The sequence below is a fragment of the Kryptolebias marmoratus genome, linkage group LG14 (genome assembly GCF_001649575.2).
Source record: "Kryptolebias marmoratus isolate JLee-2015 linkage group LG14, ASM164957v2, whole genome shotgun sequence".
Taxonomy (NCBI): Eukaryota; Metazoa; Chordata; class Actinopteri; order Cyprinodontiformes; family Rivulidae; genus Kryptolebias; species Kryptolebias marmoratus.
Genome location: NC_051443.1, coordinates 12,565,550 through 12,587,559, shown reverse-complemented (window position 1 = coordinate 12,587,559; position 22,010 = coordinate 12,565,550). Strand labels below are relative to the sequence as shown.

The window sequence follows — 22,010 nt, the reverse complement described above, 5'->3', positions numbered from 1 at the left end:
TTTAACAGTCTGTGGCCCTGTTATCAGTCCCTGATGATCTGCCATGGTGACATCCTCTCTGATTCATCTGGTCACTTTGTGACAGTCTGTCCTCCATGCTGTGGTTAGTAGTATGTTCTCGTCACTCTGATTTTGCGGCTTGTTTTTAATACGTATGTATCACTTCCACTTCTTGTCTGTGCTACTGGCAGTCCGGCATGATGCTGTCGCCTGAATCACAGGATCTATGGATTTGTTCCTTGTTATCTGCTCGTGATAGCCCCTGACACTGACAGGCCTGCGCACTAATTCTAGGTGCGAGTGTGACTGGACGTACTCTTATCTTCTGTGGGAGGGGTAATTAGTGACTCCTTCACAGCTCCCAGGTTATTTAGGGAGTGAGATACCCGAGGGGCTGCCACTTTTATTTACATCCACTGTTTTGTTTAGTTTTTTTTCCTGCTTTCTCTTTTTGTGGCACTGATGAGGAGGATTTTTGTCACAACCTCTCGTCAACCTCTTTAAAAACACGGTTATTAGGATTAATTATGATTACAGTCACACAGACAGAGCCTCAAGGAGAATATTAACCATGATGGATTAAGATACAAACCATGGAAATTTTTTTCTCATTTTACTTTCTTATCATAGCAGTATTTACAAATGAACTGCGTAACTATGAATCACAAAGCTGAAAATCATTGTGGAATGTGACGCACATTTCAGGCACATCTTAGGCAAGGAAGGTTGAATCTTGCACTACAGAGGCAAAAAAAAGGCAAAGGTTTATCTTTAGCTGAATGTGTGCCCTCTTTGATCTCAACCCATACTTGATAGTGATATTCTTTCTCATCTCTCCCCAGATAAAATTGTGTTTCCAGTCCTGTTTTTTTTTTTTTTTTTGCCATTAATATCCCATTTCATTCAGGTCGTCAGTCTTCCTGCCCATTTTATATAAAAAGCACTCTCAACCTTCACCCTGACAGATTTTCTTGAGTTTCATCCATGAGCTGTAGGACCATTACCCTCACTCATTCAGTGGGGGTGTCACCCTGAGTGTACCTTCTTTCTATCGTTCTCCCATCTGGCCCTATTTTTCTCGTTTCACCTCTGTCATTTGTAGCTTCCTTTTAACCTTCACCACAACAACACTCGGTTTGCTGAAAATCTCTCCTCTTGCCCCGCACCCCCTCCTCTGCATGGTTCCTCCCTCTTGCTCTGCAAACTACCCTTGGGTCAAAATTTATGCCGACAGTTTAATGAATCCGTACCCTCTTAATGCCGCATGGGCTCACTCCTGGGGCTGAGGCCAGCCCTTTCCCACATGTGACATTTCCATGTTGAGCTTTATTGGCAGACAAGAAATAAATCACCAGGCAAGAGGACGAGGGTGTGCAACGGCATAATGCCAACAAGGGTCATAACTCTTTGCAGTTATTATTTAAGATTTACTCTAGCCTGTTCGCTTCCTGCCTACGTCTGTGAAGAAGGCTTTCCTATGAATCTTCTTTTCTTGTGCGTGCAGCTTCATGGTTGTGTGTGTGTGTGTGATGATAATGCAAAGGTCACATCTGATCCTCCTTTTCTAAGCCACGCAGTGCCTGCGAAACGTATCTCATGCGTTCAGGATACAAGAAGTGAAAACTCCACTTGCGCAGATCTAATAATATTCAGAGCCTGGATCCTAAAGGGATGTTGAGAATTGCATCCATGACAATAACACACCTTTGGGTCCCTCTGTGCCACGGAGGCGGAAGATTCCGAGGATTGGATTGCTATGTAAAATCACGTCAGATCTGATTGTCTAGGCATGCTTAAATTTGTCAGACAGGACTGAGACGAGGAGGAGGCAGAAAGAGGAAGGAGAAGAGATAGACATGCATGGTTATATTTAGAGATGCTATGAGACACACAGCGAACTGAGAGGAGTAGGACTCTGAATAAGTAAGAGGGAGACGGGGCGGAGGGAGACAGACAAGCAGAGGTATATGGGGACAGAGCGCAAAGCAGGAGGGAACAACCCCTGGCAGCAGAGGAAATGTCATGGTTAGGGTTCAGTGAAGTGGTAAATCGGGAGCATCAGCGTGTCAGGGCATTTAAGGGGGTACCGTAGAGGAACTAAGAAAAGCTATATGATCAGTTATTGGCCTTCTGAACACAAGCAGAGTGCGAGCTCTACCTGCACTCTGTCAGAGAAATTTACAATACAGCCGAATCTCACGGCAGATGCATGCGCCTCTGTGGGTTTTGTGTGCTCTTGTCAAAAGAGATCTCCAGTTCAAGAACAGCTCCTTGGGAGTTGCCATTAGACACCTATTTTGTTAGGTAAGCATTGTGTGCAGCAGAGCGCGGCAAAGTCCCACGCAGGGGGGTGTTTTGCTTTATTTGATACAATAAAAGCAGCAAGCATATTCAAAAATGAACATGTAAGACTTTGTGGACGCAGTGGTTTCTCTGTAAACAGAGACATTTGCATATGTAAGAAAGGGCAAAACAAGAATTCAACAGATACGTACGTATGAGACAGATACGTACGTATATGTATGCAGTGAATTTTGCATCTTCGGCAGCACCAAAACTTGAAACATTACTGGATGGTGCTTATTACTTGGCAACACAATGAACACAATTATTGTTGTTCTTGTCAGATCTAGTTTTTTTTTACTACCAGTTTGTTTAGTGGATGTTTGATTTGGCCATTTCAAATCCCAGTGAGCCATATTCACCTGCTCCAGTAAGTTTTATATACAATAACATACACAGAAAGAGAACTTTGCTTGTTTTTTTCTATCAAAATACAATTACTATTAAAATCCTTGCACCGTGGGAAAGCACTGAAGCGTTTGACCTCTTGATGTCAGTGGTTTTCTGAATGTGTTTTACAAATCATCTTATCCTGTTACTGCAGCTGTGTAGCCTATACCTTATTTTGCTTCCTTGTGATGCATTTGTTGTCCCTGTATATATTTTATTTTGCATTCTCCACAACTGCATCAACGTATTATTGAAAAAAAGGAGAAGAAAAACATCACCCTATTCTAAACTTGTCACAACATTTCACCGTTTTTTTTATCATATAGAATGGAGATGCATGCTTGTGTTTTGCATGTGAAGGTCTTTAAAAGACTAATAAGTCCACAAATATTAATGAATAGCTGTAGAGGTCTACATGGGACCATTATTGTTAGACAATAGTTAAAGCTCTTTATATTTTAGTTTCAGTTTCTTTCAGGCTCAGCTGACAAAAACTATTACGCTCAGAAGGTAGTGTTAGAAAGTATACTGGCTCCTTCTTCAACACACCTCTTCTCCATTGTGTGGGTTACCCTAGCAACCCATCCCAGAAACCATTTGGCTGCGGTTTTAATGAAGCCCCCAAACTAGTTCATATGAAAAACCTGACATTTGATTCAGTAACCTCGATGTGTTTATTGGATCTTGTTGAAGAGCGTAAATGTGTTCATGAGTTATTGTGTTTTAATCCAAGTTATATCCGCTGTTCATTTAGTTGTATGCTGTGTCTTATATGGGCTTCTCTCTCTCTCGCTCTCTCTCTCCTTCTCCTTCTGGGGTTTCATAAAACACAAAGCACTCATCCACTCTTCAACCACTGTAGCCCCTTAACAAGTGAAAATCAAATTTTGACAGCCTCACAACTTCAGCCCAATGCAATTTTGTGCAGCCACAGGTTGTGCACTAAAACTGTATATCAGCTTACAGGCTTACAAAATTAGCTTGAAGGGCTACCTGATCAAATTGGGACTAGATTTATAAAAAAAATTGTCTTGCTGCTTTGCATCTCATTAAAAAATGTTCAACCATTTTTGACAGCATTACATGAATTTCATGAATTATTAGGAATAAATTCAAAAATATAAATTGCTTGATAAATTAATTGATCATGTACAAACAAATGCTACAACAAAAAGGGAAAAAGAATGCAGCAATGGTGCTCAACAAAAACAATCTTGTCTGAGTGTAAGTACTTTTTTAAAAGTATGTTGCTCAGTTTGGCATGGTGATTTGAGGTAAAAGATGTCTGCTCCGACATTTGGTAGTTCTTTCTTGTACCTCCAGAGCTCCATCCTTTATGAAGAAAAAGCTTCTAATTTGTTGCTAAAATTTAAAAATACTTTACCTAAAAATTGTTTTGCTCAAAATGAACTTCTTCTGCTCTGTCATGAGTTTGAAGTCATTAGTTTGCAAAACTGCAGGAAAATCTCTTTTTACCAAATGGAACATAGTGGACTCCTGTTTTTTTTCCCCCCCCGAGTTTCGATCCAGGATGGTTTCTAACTTTTAGAGTATGTATGTGTGCCAGAAGTGATTTGTTCCATCTGTCGTTTTTGACCAAAATCCTCTGCCCAACATAAAATCCTTATTTGTTGGCCAATGGATTGTGATAAGCATACTTGAGCAATTGTGTGCAAATCTGAGGATGTTTGGCTAGTAAAGGAAGCTTAAGCAAACATTGTTTACTTTTTTGCACTCAGCATTCAACCTAATTATCTGGTTTCACTGGCTTATTAGTTTATGTATGCTCTAGTTTGTATGAGTTGTATTCGCTTGCTGCCAAAAGTTTCATAAAAGTAAATCTATGTCGGCAACAAGACAAAACAGTGTGCCGCATTGATATGTTCACCGTCTAACAGCATGGTACTGAAACTGTACAATCCACTACCTATGAGGGTTATAGTCTCTGCTGGACTGTTGTGCAGCAATGTCCTTGTCCTCACTAATATCCCAGGAGTACATCATTGTTTGTTACCTTTAAAGCCAAATCAGTGTCATCTCAATGGAAACACCTGGCCAGCAGACAGATAGACTGTGGAGACAGGGAATGACAGAAAACAACCAACTGTTCTTGGGAACAGAGAGAATATTAAGTGGAGACAGACGACAGACTTATGAGCAAAGTGTGCTGACTGTGAAGATAGCTGACCCTTTAAAAGATAAGCTAATGAGATAAGATGAAAGGGAAAGATGTGTAGCGTGCAGCAGAAAAAGTGAGAGAAAAAGAAGAAAGATTTCTTCAACATCTGACACAACTTCATTACAAAGCAAAGGTGTGTGTGTAAAGACATACAGGTGTATAAGTACATGAGAGACTGCTTGTCCAAATAGATTTGTATGATATAAGTCAGACAATTTCACACAAAACTCTGTAAAATAATGTCCTTGTGTAGTCCCAACAGCTTGTCCTAGATACAGACACATCCATACAGGTGGTATTCCCTCCGTCAGAACCTCCTCCTCTTTCTCAAACTTTCTGTGAACACCCACTTCCCACCACACACATATACACACGCACGCACACACAGTAAGAGTCATGACAAATCTGCAATGAAAGAACGATGCTGGAATCTGCAAAGCTACATCAGCTGCTACAGCAATCTAAGCTCCTCACTCTGTAAAGCTTCTCATAAACCTGCACATACTCAGGAAATAACTCCCACACCTGCAGTAAAGAAAGTCCCGATATCCATACACGAGCAATCCATTCCTCCAGGATTTCACACACGTAAACTGAGCTCATGTGCACTGCCAGCACACGAACGCACTTCTGGTGTCAGTATGAATAAGTGCTCATACACTCACCTGTCAAAAACATAAACAAAATGTAAGCGTGCACGTGTAGTCTACTCACACATGCAAGGACACACTGTACGCTGCCTTTTTTCCTCGAACAGTTCACATAAAGAGGTAAAAATAATGTGATTTGCATGATACAAAATATAAACAGACTCTTATGTGTTGCTTTCAAATCTGTCCTCATGTCTGGTTATTCTCACTTTGCTATCTCTATGGTGATGCTGGGAGAAGGCTGCTGGGTAGATTGCTGTACTATCTTCCATGAGGACACAGAACTGAGTCACACATACCACATCTCCCTCTTCTTGCTGCCCTCTGTGCTTTTCTCTTTCTCCCACGAGCGCTCGCTCCTCTTCTGTTATTCCTTCACGTTGCTTCCTCCCATTCTTCCATCCCTCATGTTTGCTTTAATCCTCACCTCTCTGTCACCGCTGCTCGGCGAGCTTCACGTCGTTTCCTCTCCTGAGTCCATCTGCTCCTCTCCTCCTCCTCCTCAACTCTGCTTCTCCTCTCCTCTCCAGTCCAGTTGTGTCTCCTTCTATCTTGCCCTCCTCTTCTTCTCCCGTGGATTCATGCCTTTCACGTGGGAACCTTCCTCTCCATCCCTCACAGCTCTGCGCTTCGCTGTGCCTACCTAGTTGTCTGTGTGTTTTGTGCTGTGAGTGGAAGTGAAAGGACAGGAGGGGGAGCAAGAAGACAAGAGTGAGCAAACAGGCAGTTTATACTCTCAGACGCTCCTCTCACTTCTCCCTGTTTTCTTTCTGCATTTCTTCATCATGACCTCCTCTCCCTGTCGCCATGCAAGCCTCTGTATCCTTGTAAGCAAAAGGGAGGGAGTGTGTGCTTGTGTCTGTGTGTGTGTGGATGGAGAGTATAGGAGGCACAAGGAGGTGGAGCTATTTGAGTCGGTCTAATTAAAAAGCAGAGTATGCACAGCTGCAGAGAGCAACGAAGGAGACAGCAGGAGGAGGAGAGAGGGGTAACTAAGTGATCCGGGAGGCGTAACCAAGGGACACAGAGAGACAAGGCAATCAGTTGGGGGTGGAAATGAGGGGCATGGGGAGGTGGTTAGAGGTGAATGTGGTGGAGAGCAGCTAGTAGTGTGAGGAGGTGAAAAGGAAAGAGCTGAAAGACACCAAGGTCAGCTGGAGAGCAATGCAGAAAGGTCAGGCTTGGAGAGAGAGAGAGGGGGAGAGAGGAAAATGAGAGGAGAAAGAGGGAGAAGGAGATAGGAACAGACAGGTAGAATTATTCTACAGATATCTCCCATATGAGTGGGGGCAGAGCCAGAGAACCGTGACCAGCAGGATAATAGAGACACATGGACAATGGCCCTCTGAAGCAGAGGCAGATCCATAGTTGGCGAAGGTTAAGCCGCTCTACTGTTTTCAGGCCTTTGTTGATTAACATGCATAAGTGATGTGCATGCAAATTAAAGGGCAAAACATCAAAATGTGTTGGATTAATCACAGATTTTCGCTTGGTTTCTCTCCTGTCCAAGGTTGTTAGCATGGGGGAAAAGTGATTTCTTCTTTATTTTTTTTCTGGTCAATGTGCATTGACCCCATCATGACTGAACTGACTGTTGTCACCTGAGGCTACAGTAAGTAGTGCAGGCCACTCTGCACAGCAGAGAACAAGAAAAAAATGTCTACACCTACATGCCTCAAGGGCTGAGGCATCTCATCCTATTTTATCAGCTCTGATCACTTATTTTGTACTATCTCCTCACGCTCGATCAGATTTACATTAAAATGAATCATGTCTTTATAGCTCCTTTTACACTGTGAGAGCCAATTTCTAGGAAATGAAAGGATTTCAAATATAATTTTGTTGAAAGAGCACTACTCCCACCATTGCATTTAGAGTTTGAGCTCAATGGACAGGCTATGTAGTGCATCACTGACTCATAATGGGATTGCCAATTATGTTCAGGATGACGGATCTGAATAATAAGTCAAGTTTCTTTAGTTTTCTGCACTACTATCCACATTGTGTATTTGAATTTTACTTACAGTATGTATTTACTTCCTAAAAACTGTGAAGGTGGATGTTTGCAAATCACTAAAGAATTTTAAAAAATGTTGCCAGATCATACATACATACATGCATGGATAGGTGGATACATTCATATTGTACACATGGTACCTATATACTTATACATATATACTTATGTTCATGCATACAGCACGTAGATATATAGGGACCTGCATAATGGAGTAAGTTGAGCAGCTGCTCCCCAAGTTTTTGACTTAAACACATGTTATTACTCCCATTAATAAAATAAAAGCATTGAGTATTATGTGATACTATTTTCTTAGTTACAAACTAAAAACCTGATTTAATAAATAATCACTACACTCTACACCCCCTTCCTCAGAATTGAGTTGGTTCAGTCCAACTCAGTCACATCGGTGGCCACTAGCTCACTTCTCAACAGTTTCCCTACGGTAGAATAAAAACTTGGGATCATAAGAATCTATTTCTTGAGTTTAACAAATTATGCACACAGATTCAAAATCCATTGTTTCACCCTTCAGTTTAGTGAATCTGTGGAGACTATAGTCTCATTTCATTCAAAAAAAGTCAAACTCTGAACTGAATGAATGTTTAGGAATAGTCAATAAAGTAAGACAAGAATATTTTACAAAATTATATAAACTGGCATGTTTCTAATTTAACTGTTGGAATGTTAAAATGAGATATAAATGTCAAATGTAATTTTTGTGAAAACACAGACAACTCTACTGATGTTCTCTACAGCCCGATTTTGCAAGTTGTAGAAGATCCCTAAACCCTCATCTCACTCCTGGTGCTGCATTTCCGTCTGTTTCCAAGTACAAACATTCATGGTCATCATAGTTTCTACAATGAAATCCTGGCAAGCACAGCTGCTGGTTTTTTACCGTAAATGTCCCATTTCTTTCCTACAGTGTATATGTACAGCATATTTGTATATTTCTTTAACATGTGCTTTGTTTTATTTTGTATTTGAATGTAAATATTTCTATATATAAATACTATTTGTTTTAAAGCTTTAGCATGACTCTGTTTTTATAATCGTGTAAATATATGCAGCTCTCTTGACCAGGACTCCCTGTAAGAAAAGGTGCTGAATGTCATTGGGACATGAAATAAAGGGTAAATAAATACAAATACATACATGCCTACATGCAGTATGTACAAACATATACATCTTTAGAATTGCACCAAGAACAATGTATAAAATAACAAAACAATTGAACGCAAATAGCTGGAACAACAGTGGTAAATAAAATAGCAATAAACATACAAGTTACACTAAAGTTGTGTTTTTTTTTTGTTTGTTTGTTTGTTTTATATATTATTGAATTAATTTGTTGGCATTGTGTCTTGGTGAAACAAGTGTAGCTTATTCATCATTTTTAGGATGCACCTTTTTTTTTGTCACAGGTCAACTTGTATTAGCAGATTCTCAAGACATTTCAGAGATTTTACACATATAGCTAAAGGCTAACTTTATGTTTTTAATTTGCACTTTAAAAAAAACTGTGCATCAGTCCCCAGGATTTGCAACTTCAGCTGGACTGAAGCGAGTGACACATGGTCTAAAGGGGGTGTTCAGGGTCATTTGCTGCAAAGAGGGTTTGGCTTCGCACAACTGCATCAACTCTGATGTCTGCGAGAATTGAAAGAACAGCGATGTGAGCGTCTCTGTGGCTGGTGGAGGCTGTCGGCGCGGTGATACGGCAGATGGAGCAGTGCAGGATAATTAGAGGAGGACAGACTCCATGAGTCGTCTAAACAGGCAGAGGAGCCTGCTGGCTACAGAGAGGACCTTGACAACAAAGCAAGTCCGCTGGCAGTGTTTTGGGTGTGTTTTTTTTTAGTAGATTGACCATTATATTTTGACGTTTGAAGCTCTCTGCCATCTCAGCTGTTCCACTGGGGGTTATGCTGGAGATGTGAGAAAGTCAAGCCATTTTTAGTGACCTAAAAAGGTTTTCAGCTACAACCACAGTAACTGTTTGTCCAGTGAAACTAAACATGAACTATCAAGTATTTATCTGTAAATTACATTAAAAAGTACAAAATGACATAAAAAAAGAGAAAACAACAAACAAGCAAACAGTGGTTTAAGAGAAACATAAAAGATCGTTACACTAAAGTATCGTTATTGTAGCTTTGGAGCTGACATGTTTGGCTAAAGTCACTCTAGATCAGAGGTTTCCAATCCTAGCCTGCATGTGTTACTTGTTTCCCTGCTCCAACACACCTAATTCAGTGGTTAAATTACCTCTTCATGTTCTGCAGAAGCCTGTTAATCACTCATTGATTCAAATCAGGTGTGTTGGAGCAGAGAAACAAGTAAAACATGCAGGATAGTGGCCCTCGAGGACCAGAATTGGAGACCACTACTCTAGATGTATTTAGTTATTTTGTTCCTCTGTAAAGCTGTCATACTCAGCTTTACTTCCTGAGATGACCAGATGAACTGAATTTATGATCGCCCACCATCAAAAGGCGAAAGCAAACGAAGGTGTAGCGTTTAGCCTGTGTCTGTGTGTGTTCATGTAACTTGCCAAAAGAAATCACTGGATATACATCTAAAACTGATTGACTTCTGGAGTTAATCTAATACAATATGGCACAGCGAATTAACATTAGCCAAGAGAAAAATGGCTATAACTCAGTCAATTTTAGAGCTATTGAGCAAAAATTTGATGAGGTAGTATCTGAGAGTCATTGAAAACGCATACTCTGAGTGAGATATGAAATTAGGCATAATGTTATTTTCATTCTTTAACCATAATGGCTACAACTCCTTCATTTCTCAACATTATGTTCTTAGTCTGAAACTCTGGTATGAAGGGCAATGGGTGATATGTATTCCTTAAAGAAATGGTAGTCCTTTAATTATTTATCACTAATCCACTGCATATTGTAAGTCACATTTTGTTATCGCTGCAACTACAAAATCACATAAAGACCACTGAAACTTTCCTCCGACTCTCATTAATCAGCCTCCAGTGTCTGCCTGGCAACAAAAACAGGAACTTTAAAAACAGATCTTGTAAAAAAAAAAAAAAAAATCACTCAGATCAATTCATCAATCACGGCTTAATGCCAGGTTGCAGGCAAGGAGGACGTGTCTTTTTACGGTGAGCTCTAACTGTGGCCATTACCCGAAAAGCTTTTATTGTTTGGATATCTCAGTTTCGAGCATGATGGATGAACGAGGCCAGCCAGAGTTTTGCAGGACCTGAGTAAAGGTGGCATCTCCCCTCTTTGATCTGAGCCATGCCCTGGACATTGTCATAGATCTTAGGTTGCTTTGATGGATGAGGGAACTTTTCCTGCTTTGTTTCGAGGCTGAATAATGACTTCTCTGTGTCTGTCTTCTTGTCTCGAGATGAGGCTGGAGGTCAGAAAAGAAATGCTGCTCGGCAACATAATAAATGGATGAGAGGATACGCTGTGAAAATAGAAAGGGTTCTGGCTGCTGCTATGTGCAGTGAAGGGTACAATTCTTAATCCCTGCTTTTCTTGACTGCCCCACAATAAGTCTTTTTTTAAATGGAGTTATAAAGTGGTTTAGATGCTTTAAACCAGCTGTACTTTAATTAATTTAGATAAACACAGCATGTGGCAGTTCTGGTTGCTCTGCTGGTGGAGAAAATCGCCTCAGAACATGATTTTTAATGGCTCTTTCCACCAGGTGGTGATGTTGTTCATAAAGTGTTGGGCAATGTTGCATCACAAAACTCTTTCAAATGATTCAAGAGAAAAACAAAAAAATAATTTTTTTTTTCCCCTCTGATGTGGTTAATCCTGAAGGGTTGTTTGTTTATTGAACTGTTAATTATTAGCAAATGGCGAATAAAGGGGTAAACACATTGATGATAGAGAGCACCGTGTGTGCCGAGACAGGCGTGTGTAGTGTTGTGTCTTTTAGCTTTGGGCTTCGTAAATGATTTCAAGCACTAAGTCTGTGTCCTGCTGATGTCATGGATGACAGGTTTCCTAAAGAAATGTCACAGAAATAGAATAATCTGTGGCCGCGGGGTACGCAGACACAAATAGGAGAATGTGAAATAGACTCTTGATCTGAAGTTCATTTAAATTGGGAGCAGAGTTCTCACAAGTTTCAGGTACACGATGCTGACAAAGCAGCATGAACATCCTAATCTGCTTGGCTTTAAGGAACACATCAAAGGCTATTCTTCCCCCCATACAGCTTGCCAAACATGAAAGAAAACACTATTTTAATATGTTCCTATTTTTGCAATAACCCTAAAGCCATATATATATTTTATGGTAAATAATTGTTTGTAATTTGTGAAATCATTGTCTCTACAACAAACAAATTTTGCGTAATCACTAAAGATTTATAGTTTTCTTATTTGTTTCTAAAAATCTGATTAAAAGGACTGCGTGCATGTATTTGTGTGTGTGTTATCCAACCCCAGGGTTTAATGTTAGCTTTATGTGTTTCTGGTAACCACAACAAGTTTGTTCTCAAAGTTTTTAGCAAACACTTCTCAGCTAGTACCATGATGTATTGTTTTATTTATCCAGGTAGAACTCTGATTGAGGCTAAACATCTTTTTTTTTTTTCAAGAGAGACCTGACCAAGAAGGCAGCAAAATATACAACAAATTCAACATTTACAAGTGAACAATCACACCATGTTACAAAACCACAGCAGCAACAAAATTACTTTCTCTTTTCTTTAGAATGGATTTAAACTTCCTCATGAAGTCTATTTTTGGCAATTTTTTAGTCTTGCTGAACATTATTCCAGAAAACAGGAGCAGCATGTTAAAAAAAAAAAAAAGCATGTGAATTGTAGATCAGCAAAAAAACTCTGCATTCAAGGGTTAGAAAATGATGGACTGTGGTTTCAGCTCCAGTTTGACACCAACCTTAAATCACAACAGTACCTTAGAGGATACAAATGTCATTTTACACCCAAATATACATATTTTTAATAACAAGCTTTGATAATTGAGATATCTTGCAAATAAAAAAATATATCTTTTAAAAAGCTTATTGTAGTGGGCTGCATTGTACCGTAAGTCATTAGACTGTTGCCTCACAGCAAGAAGGTTGCAGGTTCAAATCTTGACAGGAGGGAGTTTCCATGTTCCCCCATGTGCATGTGCAGGTTTTTCCCAGGTACCCCAGTTCCCTCCCTCAGTATGGAAACATGCATGTGAGATTCTTCTGTGATTCTAAATTGGCCATAGGTGTGAGTGTGAGCATTTGCATGATGTCTGTCTGGTGTGTTTCTGTGTTGGCTTTGTTATGGACAGGCGTCCTGTCCCTCACCTCCAGAGGGTGAGAGGTGGGGTTCAGCTCCCATAGAACCTGAATGGGTTGAAGCAGATGGTGGATAAGAAAGTGTGTGCAGTAACGGAATGTAACAAATTTAGTCTCATTTAAATACAAAGCTAAATTGGTAAGCTGATGTACCAATACTGCACTATATAGTTTTATAACAAGGGGAATATAATGCGTACTTTATCTTATTCAGTCTATCATCAAATAAGGAAAGGATGTGAAGTTACTGAGGGGCTGCAAAAACTGTTGAATACTGTTTGAATTTTAAAAAAATAAAACTTAGACTTAAAAAATGAGGGAATTCTATGAAGAATTGTGTAATGTGTTGTAAAAGTTTAAATTTGATGAAATTATAAATTTGCTATAAATTATACTATCAGGTTCTCTTTTTACGTTTGTTTGGCCAAAGCAACCATTGTGGGCTTTTTCTAAGTTTCTGATTCAATCATTGAAGAAAATCATTTTAAACTGCAGCCAGACGCAGTAATTTCCACCTCAATTAGCCATGAGAATAATCAGCTTTTCCCTACATTTACATCAGCATATGCATAATGTAATTATGAAACTTTCATGGGTGGGAGTCGCAGAGGACATTTTCTGTGCATAGTGTTGTTTTGCTTCTGCAAGTTTGCATCAGTACAGTCTGAAATTATTTTATCAGCCATTGACAAATGGGGATATAAGTAATGAGAACAACCTTACTGCCTGGAGCTGCTAACACACACTATACACTAATCAAGAAAAACATTATGATCCTGCTGCTGAACATGTCCTCCTTTTGCTGCTAAAATAGGTCTGGGTTGTTGTAGGTTTGGACTCCACTGGACCTCTGAATGTCCCCTGTGGTACCAGGCTGTCAGTACGGCAAATCTGTCTTGTAAGTTATGAGGTGGAACCTCTGTGGGTTGGACTTGTTTGTCCCAAAGATGCACAGTTGGACTGAAAAGATCAATGTTACAGTACATTCACATGAACGGCAGGACCCAAGGTTTCTAAGAAGACCATTGTTCCATGCTTTCTCCTGGTAAACAATGGACATAAATTAGTAAATCATTAGTACAGGCTGACTGCTGAAGATAGGCACCATCTCCACTCGACCTGGAAAGGAAAAGCAGGTAAAGATAATGGATGGATGGATTATTATAGGCTAGTGTATATTCTTCTTGCTCCACAGTCCAAATATAAAGCTTAGTTGTCCGTTCTAGGTGGATTTAGTTGTTAATCCAGGTCAGACTGAGCACCCTGATTGGTTTTCAGATTTGCAAACAAATATTCTAAGCATGTCCTCTTTCAGCTTCTGTAGAAATACATGAAACCTGTTATCAATTCATTCTGAATTGATTTTCTCCTCCTTTATTTTAATACTACATGGTTTATCAGATTAGTCGTTCAGTGGACTTGCTCGTGGCATGCTGATGGCCAGTGTGATTGGTATGAGTCACTTGCACATATGTCAAGGAACCTTGGAGTTATAAAGCTTTTAGTGCAATATGCTGCCATTTTGAAGAGGTGTTTTTCAGGGAAGACCTTGCTTTTTCTAATCAGGCAATTCAAAAGCTCACCTTGCACATATCAAATCTGTCTGGCTCTCCAGGATTAAAGTAGTGTGTATATTAAAGGTATTTGCAATATTATGAAGTAAAACATACAATAAATGTTTTATATATATATTTAGAACACCACCACAAATAGTCCCGTCAGTTCCACAACACTTAATGTGTGTGAAGTCACACAGCGGTAAACACACACCTGTTCCTGCTCTTATTAAAACCTCTGGCAAGCATCAAATTCATCATTCAAAATAGGATTTATTTCTTTTTATGAGTAACAAAATGCTCAATTTCAACATTTAAAACTTGTTAGGCTAAAGTTTGTAAGGTTTGCATGTTATGGAGAGGTCATTGCAACATTTTTTGCTTGTTTGTTTTCACATCTTTTGGAAACCGCTTGTTGTGGAGAAGGTCATGTCACTCCAACCTCAGATAGGTCTCTAATTTCAGTTGCAGCTGGCGCCTATCCAGTGACTCTCCTGATAATCACCAAGCAGGGAGCAGAAAGCTTCTTTCTTCCTTCATGGCCTCAGCCTTTATGCTGTCTGATGATTGCAGGATGTTGCATTATGAGGTTTTTCCTGACACAAGTTGGAATTTGTAAAGGTGGGACTTCCAGTCCCACTTAATCTCTTCCCAGAGGAGTGTTTTTTTTTTATCAGCAGTATAAATTTCCAGAGTGGCATTATTAAAAACTGTACATACATCCTCCACATAAATGTGACAGGAATCTGTGTCTGTTCATTTATTTTTATAATAAAACAATGAAATAAATAACTATTTTCTTATGTAATTTAATTTTTTTACATATTATACAAACTGAAGTGAACAATACAAGCTTCTAATTTCAGATCCTTTTATTATATTAAATAAAAACACTTTCCTGTGAAACTTTTAAATAATCAAATGTGAGGACTGCGTCATTCACCTTGATTTCAGAGAATATGTTTGCTTTGTTTGGTCGGTGTTTTACCTGCTGAGTTCTCAGGTTGTTTTGTTTACCTCCAGCCTGCTGACACGTGGAAACAAGAGGGGGGAGGGAGGAGAGGAGAGGCGAGGGAGGGGGAGGAGGGTGGATTAGTGTTCACAGCATAGGTCCAAACACAGGAGTGATTGAAGGAGACTGCTACAGGACAGACACTCATTTTCACCTCTTTGTCCTCTCCGGTCAGTGTCAGCATCTCTCCGAGCTCCGTCTCCAGCGTCTGTGTAGCGTGCAGGGATGTCTCTGTCCGGTTCGGAAACACCAGAGGAGGGACTTTATGGTGAGTTCTTATGGTGGGCCAGGCTGTTGTCTTCCCCATTTTGTATGCCCAGATTTGTTTTAGCTAGATTAAGAATAGCCTTTTGTTTTTTATAAACCAGGATGAACAATGTAAACAATAACATTCAATCAGACACATTCATCCTTCTGCTGTTATGATCTGAGGCACAACATTACCTTCCTGTCAAACTCAGGCAGAAAACAGGCCATGCTGCCTTCACAGTTGTCGTTGTTGTTGTTGCCGCTGTCATTGTATAAACGGATTCCCTGACTCACCTGTTCGCATCTCTGTAAGCCAATTAAGATGTGGAGATTTCCTGACACTTATAGCTCCTCTGTGCCGGCTGCACATGGCTCAGCACAGAGGATGATGGGTAAAACATGTGGATAAGGAGCCAAACAGTGACAGTTTGAACAAACAATGTCATGAGGGAGAGCGTATGTTAGGCTGTATTATATCTTGATCAATTATAACACTATTAATAAGAAATTTTCAAACAGAATGATGCATATACATCGTCTTCAGTGGTTTTTTTTATTTTATTTAATGGGAGCCTTGAACAAGATACAAACTGACCAGGACATTTTACACATGAAATATAAAACTTTCTATGCTTTAATAATAAATAAACACTGTAATGGAGACCCTCTCAGTCAGAGACTGGCACATTTGTTCTGCTACTTCTTAAGCTTTCAAACAGTGACACAATCTACATTGTGTGCAGTAATCCAATGAATGTTTTAGAAAATTTACAATAGTTTCTTTAACTTTGTCTGAAAGGCCATAATTTCCCTGTTTTGTCAAGAAATTTTCACTTCATATAGTAAAACACTGGGTGTATTTTTGTGAAAAGCTACATTTTAAGCCATAAAAACTTGTTTTTCTCACCAAAACATGATAGTTTTGTCATTAAAGGTTACTATTTTGTTCCCTTAACCAAACAGCTTTTATTGGCTCAATCTAAAAAAATTGATGAGTAGGAAAAAACGTAGGCAAACTAAAAAAAAAGTATATTCTGCATTTCTTAGAAAAGTAACAACCTTTGGCTGAAGAACATTGTTTAATACCTCGGGATGGAAACAATTAACAAATCAATGATTCAGCCTGAATTTTATGAATGTTCATTTCTGCATTTTCGTAAAAAAATAAATAAATAAAGCAAAGGAAATTGAAAGAACTCAGTTAGCCACAGCAAAGTTCATCCTCTCAGGGGTCGCCATTTACTCTCAGATTTAGAGAAGATAGAAGTGACTTTACTAAGAGCATATTTTTTTCTACGAGATTTTTTTTAAAACTGATTTTCTGAAACTGTAATCTTACAGATTTTAAAAAAGCAGCGTTTCACAAGCAAAAAAAGAAAACTGCAAGTTAGATTTTTAACTAATGTAACTAACATGAAAAGTTTGTATTTTTATGTTTCTTATTTGTATCTTATTTCTTTAACAGCATAGTTCAAATATCTTTCTTTCTTCCACTGCAATTTTGGGAAAAAAACATTTTATGACTTCCAGTATGATTGTTTTCACTTATCATTCATTGCACAAACGTGGCTCTGTTCTGGCTCTTTTGGTTTCTTTCAAACCAAAACCAAAAAATTTTAGTAAGAAATCCAACAAGCCTTATCTTACAACCTCATTATTTCTAACCAGGTATAACCAGAGAAAACGAGGGGGGGAAAAAATCTCTGTAGTGCTGCAGTTCATTGAGTCTTTTCCCATCCAGCTCCTGCCCTCGTTACATAAAGCTGATTTGGCAGCAGCAGCACAGATGAACGAGTACTGGATTGCACCATAGAAACTGATTTAGTGCTGCAGAATGACTACAGATAAAAAGGGCAGCTTCGCAGTTATGTCATAACTCCCCTCTGTAGAAAAAATAACTAGGGCAATGGCACAGTTCCCTGTGCCCTCCCACCCCCGCCCCCCCTCCAGCAGCACAGTGCCCACTCGTGCTGTCACCCCACTCCGCTGCTGTTTGTGTGATCCCGGTGTCACAAACTTTTGCACAGTGAGGATTACAGAGATCAAATGAGAGCGACTTTGATCGGCAGATTAGGTGAGATATTTTGGAAATGCGGCCTGTGTCACAGAAGGAAGCAAACAGCGCAGCAGGACCAGAAAAAAGGGGAGGATGGGAGGGCGTGAATGGCTAATCTGAAACCAAAATAAAATCTTACGTAAGCAGGCATGCTGTCAGCCTGGGTTAGCAATGCCCTGGTGTTTAGCTCTGGGCCTGTGCACGCCACACACATCGGCGTGCATGTTTAAGTCCTTCCTGCTCAGTAAGACTCATTCATACAGCATCCTGTTGATGTTTTGAAACCTCACAGGCAGAAGGACACATATTCTCTTCTTCTGTTTTTGGTTCTTTTTGTTTGCAAGCACATGTTTAGCACGGTATGTCACTTAACCCAGAATTCAGAGTACACAGTCTCACAAGTCATCTGTGGTCACTTAAGGTCATCGGTGGCATCCCTGAGTCACCATACGTCCATGCACAACAACACACATGTTTCCATTCAGTGTGCACTTCTGAAGGGTTTTAGAAGAAAGCATAGGGGCCAATTCGTCCATGTGTCTCTTCTCTCTTTAATGTTCCTTATACTAGTCATGTAACATAACATTTCATTTGATAATAGTGCTAATTGTGTATTAGTAAAATACAGTTGGTCATGTTCAGCAACAATAGCTGGGTTTTAATATTAAACGACACTTTACACAGTTTGAATGAGTCAGCATGACAAGGAAACAACAGCGATTTTAACAAATTGGAACAAAAATTAAGTTAAGACTTTGTCCATTATGCAGAAAATCAATTTAAAAAAATATTCCAATAGTTAGTCGCACAGAGGAAACAGAAATTATCAGAATGTTATAATGTTTTACAAACACACTAAGTTTTTCTGACGAAATAGAAAGTGGGTTATAATGTTGTCTTTAGGCATTTAAAGTTAGATGAAAGCACAAGTTAAGACATTTTCAACTAATAAACATGATACTCTGTGTAAATAATCTGTCGCTTCTGTCTTGGAAAAACAAACATGAAATTATAATTGTGATAAAAATGACAATATTGTAATATATATACCTCAGAATGTACGTGATTTACATGTAGGTGAGTTTTATAACTTCTTTCATTAGAAGGTTGTTTTTAATGCCATCCTTATGTTTAAATCAATGTGTGTTGTCTCCTCGTCAGGTTCCTGGGTTGAGCTGGAGGAGCTGATCGCAGCCGTGAGCCGCAGGGAGAGTCTGACAGGACCTCAGGACAGCATCTCCTCCGCCCTGCAGGGGGAGCTAGAGAGGATCCTTCTGGAGGCACAGCTGGAGTGTGAGAGGAGTAGAGACAGGTGATGATGCTGAAAGCCTTTGTTTTATGTGTGTATTGACTTTTCATATTTTAGGTTTAGTACAATAAATGTTGAACTTTAAAACTGATGTCCATCCATTTCATGAACACATATATGTCCACAGTTCTCCACAGGTGGCGACTCCACAGTCTACTGGCTCCCCCAGACCCACCAGTGAGCAGGATAGTGACTGTGTGACTATACAGGTATTCAATTTTTTGAACCCCTTCCTCCTCTCAACTTGGTGGTATTTGTAGTAAAACAACACTTTAAAAATGCTCATTTCTTGTTTGATACAATTTCAAAATAATCCACTTGTGGAGAGACATTGTTTGTTTCAGATAGGTTATTGGTATTCGGAAGTTTATTTTGCATTTTTATCCTCTAAAAATCCACATGATCCATTTTATAATAACAAAACTCTTCACTTCTGCTCTCTAATTGTTTTTTGTTTTGTTTTTGTGTGTAATTTAGGAGGAAGCTGAGAGGCGAGTGGACACGGAGTGGGTGTGGGATTGGTCCAGTAGGCCTGAAAATATGCCCCCAAAGTAATTTCTGTTTTATTCAACAGTTTTTACAGGTCTACAAAGATTTTAGGCAAAGAAAATAAAAAATAAACAACCTATTTTGCTGGAATAATTCGGTCCATGTATTTACATATATAAAAAAACATCCAGTTACAATAAACATGGTCATTTTTTTGTTTTGTTTTGTCTATGCTAGAAGACAAAGTGACTTGCTTCACTTTCAAACCAAAACATTTGACATTCACTTTCAGTGTAATTGTTTGGTTTAAGTTTCAAGCTTTCTTTATGAATTATGACTTTTAAGAAAGTTGAATTACCCTCATTTTTATTTCTACATTATATATCTTGTACTAAAATAACATTATTTGACATGCACATGTTCTGACTGGTCTCATTGTCAGTATTTTTGCCCCCACTCAGTTGTTATTATCTCTATTTTTTTCCTCTTTCAGTCTTTGATCTTTAGGCATATTTTGTCTCTGACTGCTCGCTTGCTCCTGTTTTTGTGCAGAGAGTTTGTGTTTCAGCACCCGAAACAGCAGAGCTCCCTCAGCGTCAGGAAGACAGAATTGATGAAAAGAAGAATCTTCTCCTCTGATGTTCTCCTTATCCTCATTCCCTCTCTGCTGGCTTCGCACCTGCTCACACTCGGAGTCGGGTGAGACATTTGCATGAACTCACCTTTTGTCATTTAATGTTCAAACAGGAGGTTAACTCTGTCAGAGTCAAAATGCCAGAGACCACGGTCTGAATATATGGTGTTGACTTTAATGATCATTCACCCATTTATAAAAGAGAATTATGTGTTACACTGAGGACATAATTATATCATTTATAAAGTACATACACAAAAATGTTCAGGCTGGTGTGTTGTGTAATGTGTTCAGGTACATTTAAGATTAGTCCTGCCTCTTAATTAAAATGTAAGAATAAAGAAATAAATTTGTCATCTTAAATTTTGGGTATTCATACTTCAGACATTTAAAAAAAACCTTCTGAAATTAATAACTTCCACTGAAAATATAAATAATTTACAACTTACATTATTTTCTTAAATATTTATAAATGCTTGTAAAGCAGTGGGCTGTATGGATTACTTCAAAATAAATGCAATTTTCTTTTTTTTTCAGATTATACTTTTTGAAACATCAACTTTATACATACTAAGGCAGTCAGTTTGCTTCACTGGAACACAGAGAATATTTAATGTTTCTCACAATTTTACCTTTGATGTTTCTGGTAATTTTTGTTTTGTCCTATTAAAGTAAAAAGCTCTTCACATGAAGAATGTAAAAATCTGTTGGAAGCAAGACTAAATTGTCCATTTGAAAGAGGTCCTTGGCTGAACTGGCTGTAGATTTTGTTGCAAATTTCCCCAAAATTAATTTTAAACTCCTGTTTGCTGCATGTTTGTTGTTTTTGACTAACTTATATTTGATGTGACAGTCCTAATCACAGCACCAGAGGGCAAACTCCAACAAAACAGACCTGGAGATGAAATTAAAAAAATCTCAGTTTAAAAAATTCTCAACTGTGAACTTGGTAAAAGAGGGTTAATCGAGGTTTAGCTCTTCTGGCAAACCACAGAAGGAAACTTCTCATCATTGCCTCAAAATGATGCTGGAAGTTTGCTACTTTAGAGTTTGAAGAGGTTATTTAGTGCAGCCTGAATAATTAATTCCTGCTTTCTCTCTTCTCTTTTCAGTATCTACATAGGAAAGCGTTTGGCCGCTTCCACAACCAGCACGCTGTGATGTTGGCTGTAGGCCGGCGTTCCTGTCTGGCCAATACGGTCACAGTTCACCCTCTTTCCAACACTAACTTGCCTCCTTCCTTTTTTACGGGGCAAACATAGGACCTGCCTGTATGTACCTCTGTCTATCCAGCAGCACTCTGTCTTTTCTGTCAGCCTTCTTGTCAAACTGTACATGTGGTAGTGCCTAAGGAGCGGATGGATGGCCGACCAAAAAGTCAGACTGAGGTCACTATTACTCTTCTGCAGAGTAACACTGATCTCAACAGGCTGCAGCACAATTAGGGGGAAGGGATTGCTCAGATACAAGAAAAAGGAGAGAAAGAGAACAATGCATCCTTTTGATAAGGGGAGATGAAAACGTTTCGATGGGAACAGAGTGTTCTGATGAAATGAGGTAGATAATATGTGGTAGCCATTTCCCAAATCTTTGATAAAGCAAGATGTCTGTCATTTGTCAAAAATAATGACCCTCTGTATGCCCGAGCTGCTGAAAGAGGTTCTTGGGTTTTTGTCCACGCTGGTGGTGAATCCGATGCAAACCCTTTTAGTTGGCCGAATGAATTGTACAAATGGCTCTGATTGTGCTTTTTGTTCCATAAACCAATGAAATATTTGACCCCTGACAAAGGCAGTCATGATCCCATTAAACTTTACTCCTCAGAACCTTAA

The 22,010-nt window shown here is 39.1% G+C and overlaps 2 protein-coding genes across 5 annotated transcripts in view; one reads left to right on the top strand and one right to left on the bottom strand.

The window, feature by feature from the left end:
• Positions 1 to 6,445, bottom strand: part of LOC108231025 (flocculation protein FLO11) — a 41,714-nt gene extending 35,269 nt beyond the window's left edge. For 2 of the 4 annotated variants that reach the window (XM_017407821.3, XM_037979624.1), the window contains exon 1: positions 5,990 to 6,445. The gene's annotated coding sequence lies outside the window, so the exon portion shown is untranslated. The other 2 variants (XM_017407817.3, XM_037979623.1) reach the window with 2 other exon arrangements.
• A 9,090-nt stretch (positions 6,446 to 15,535) lies between these two features.
• zgc:73226 (uncharacterized protein LOC402792 homolog) lies at positions 15,536 to 22,010 on the top strand. The gene is made up of 6 exons (XM_017407559.3): positions 15,536 to 15,709; positions 18,908 to 19,058; positions 19,183 to 19,264; positions 19,533 to 19,606; positions 20,097 to 20,243; positions 21,291 to 22,010. Exons 1-6 carry the CDS (start codon positions 15,667 to 15,669, stop codon positions 21,337 to 21,339), a joined length of 546 nt encoding a protein of 181 aa, XP_017263048.1. The 5' UTR covers positions 15,536 to 15,666; the 3' UTR covers positions 21,340 to 22,010.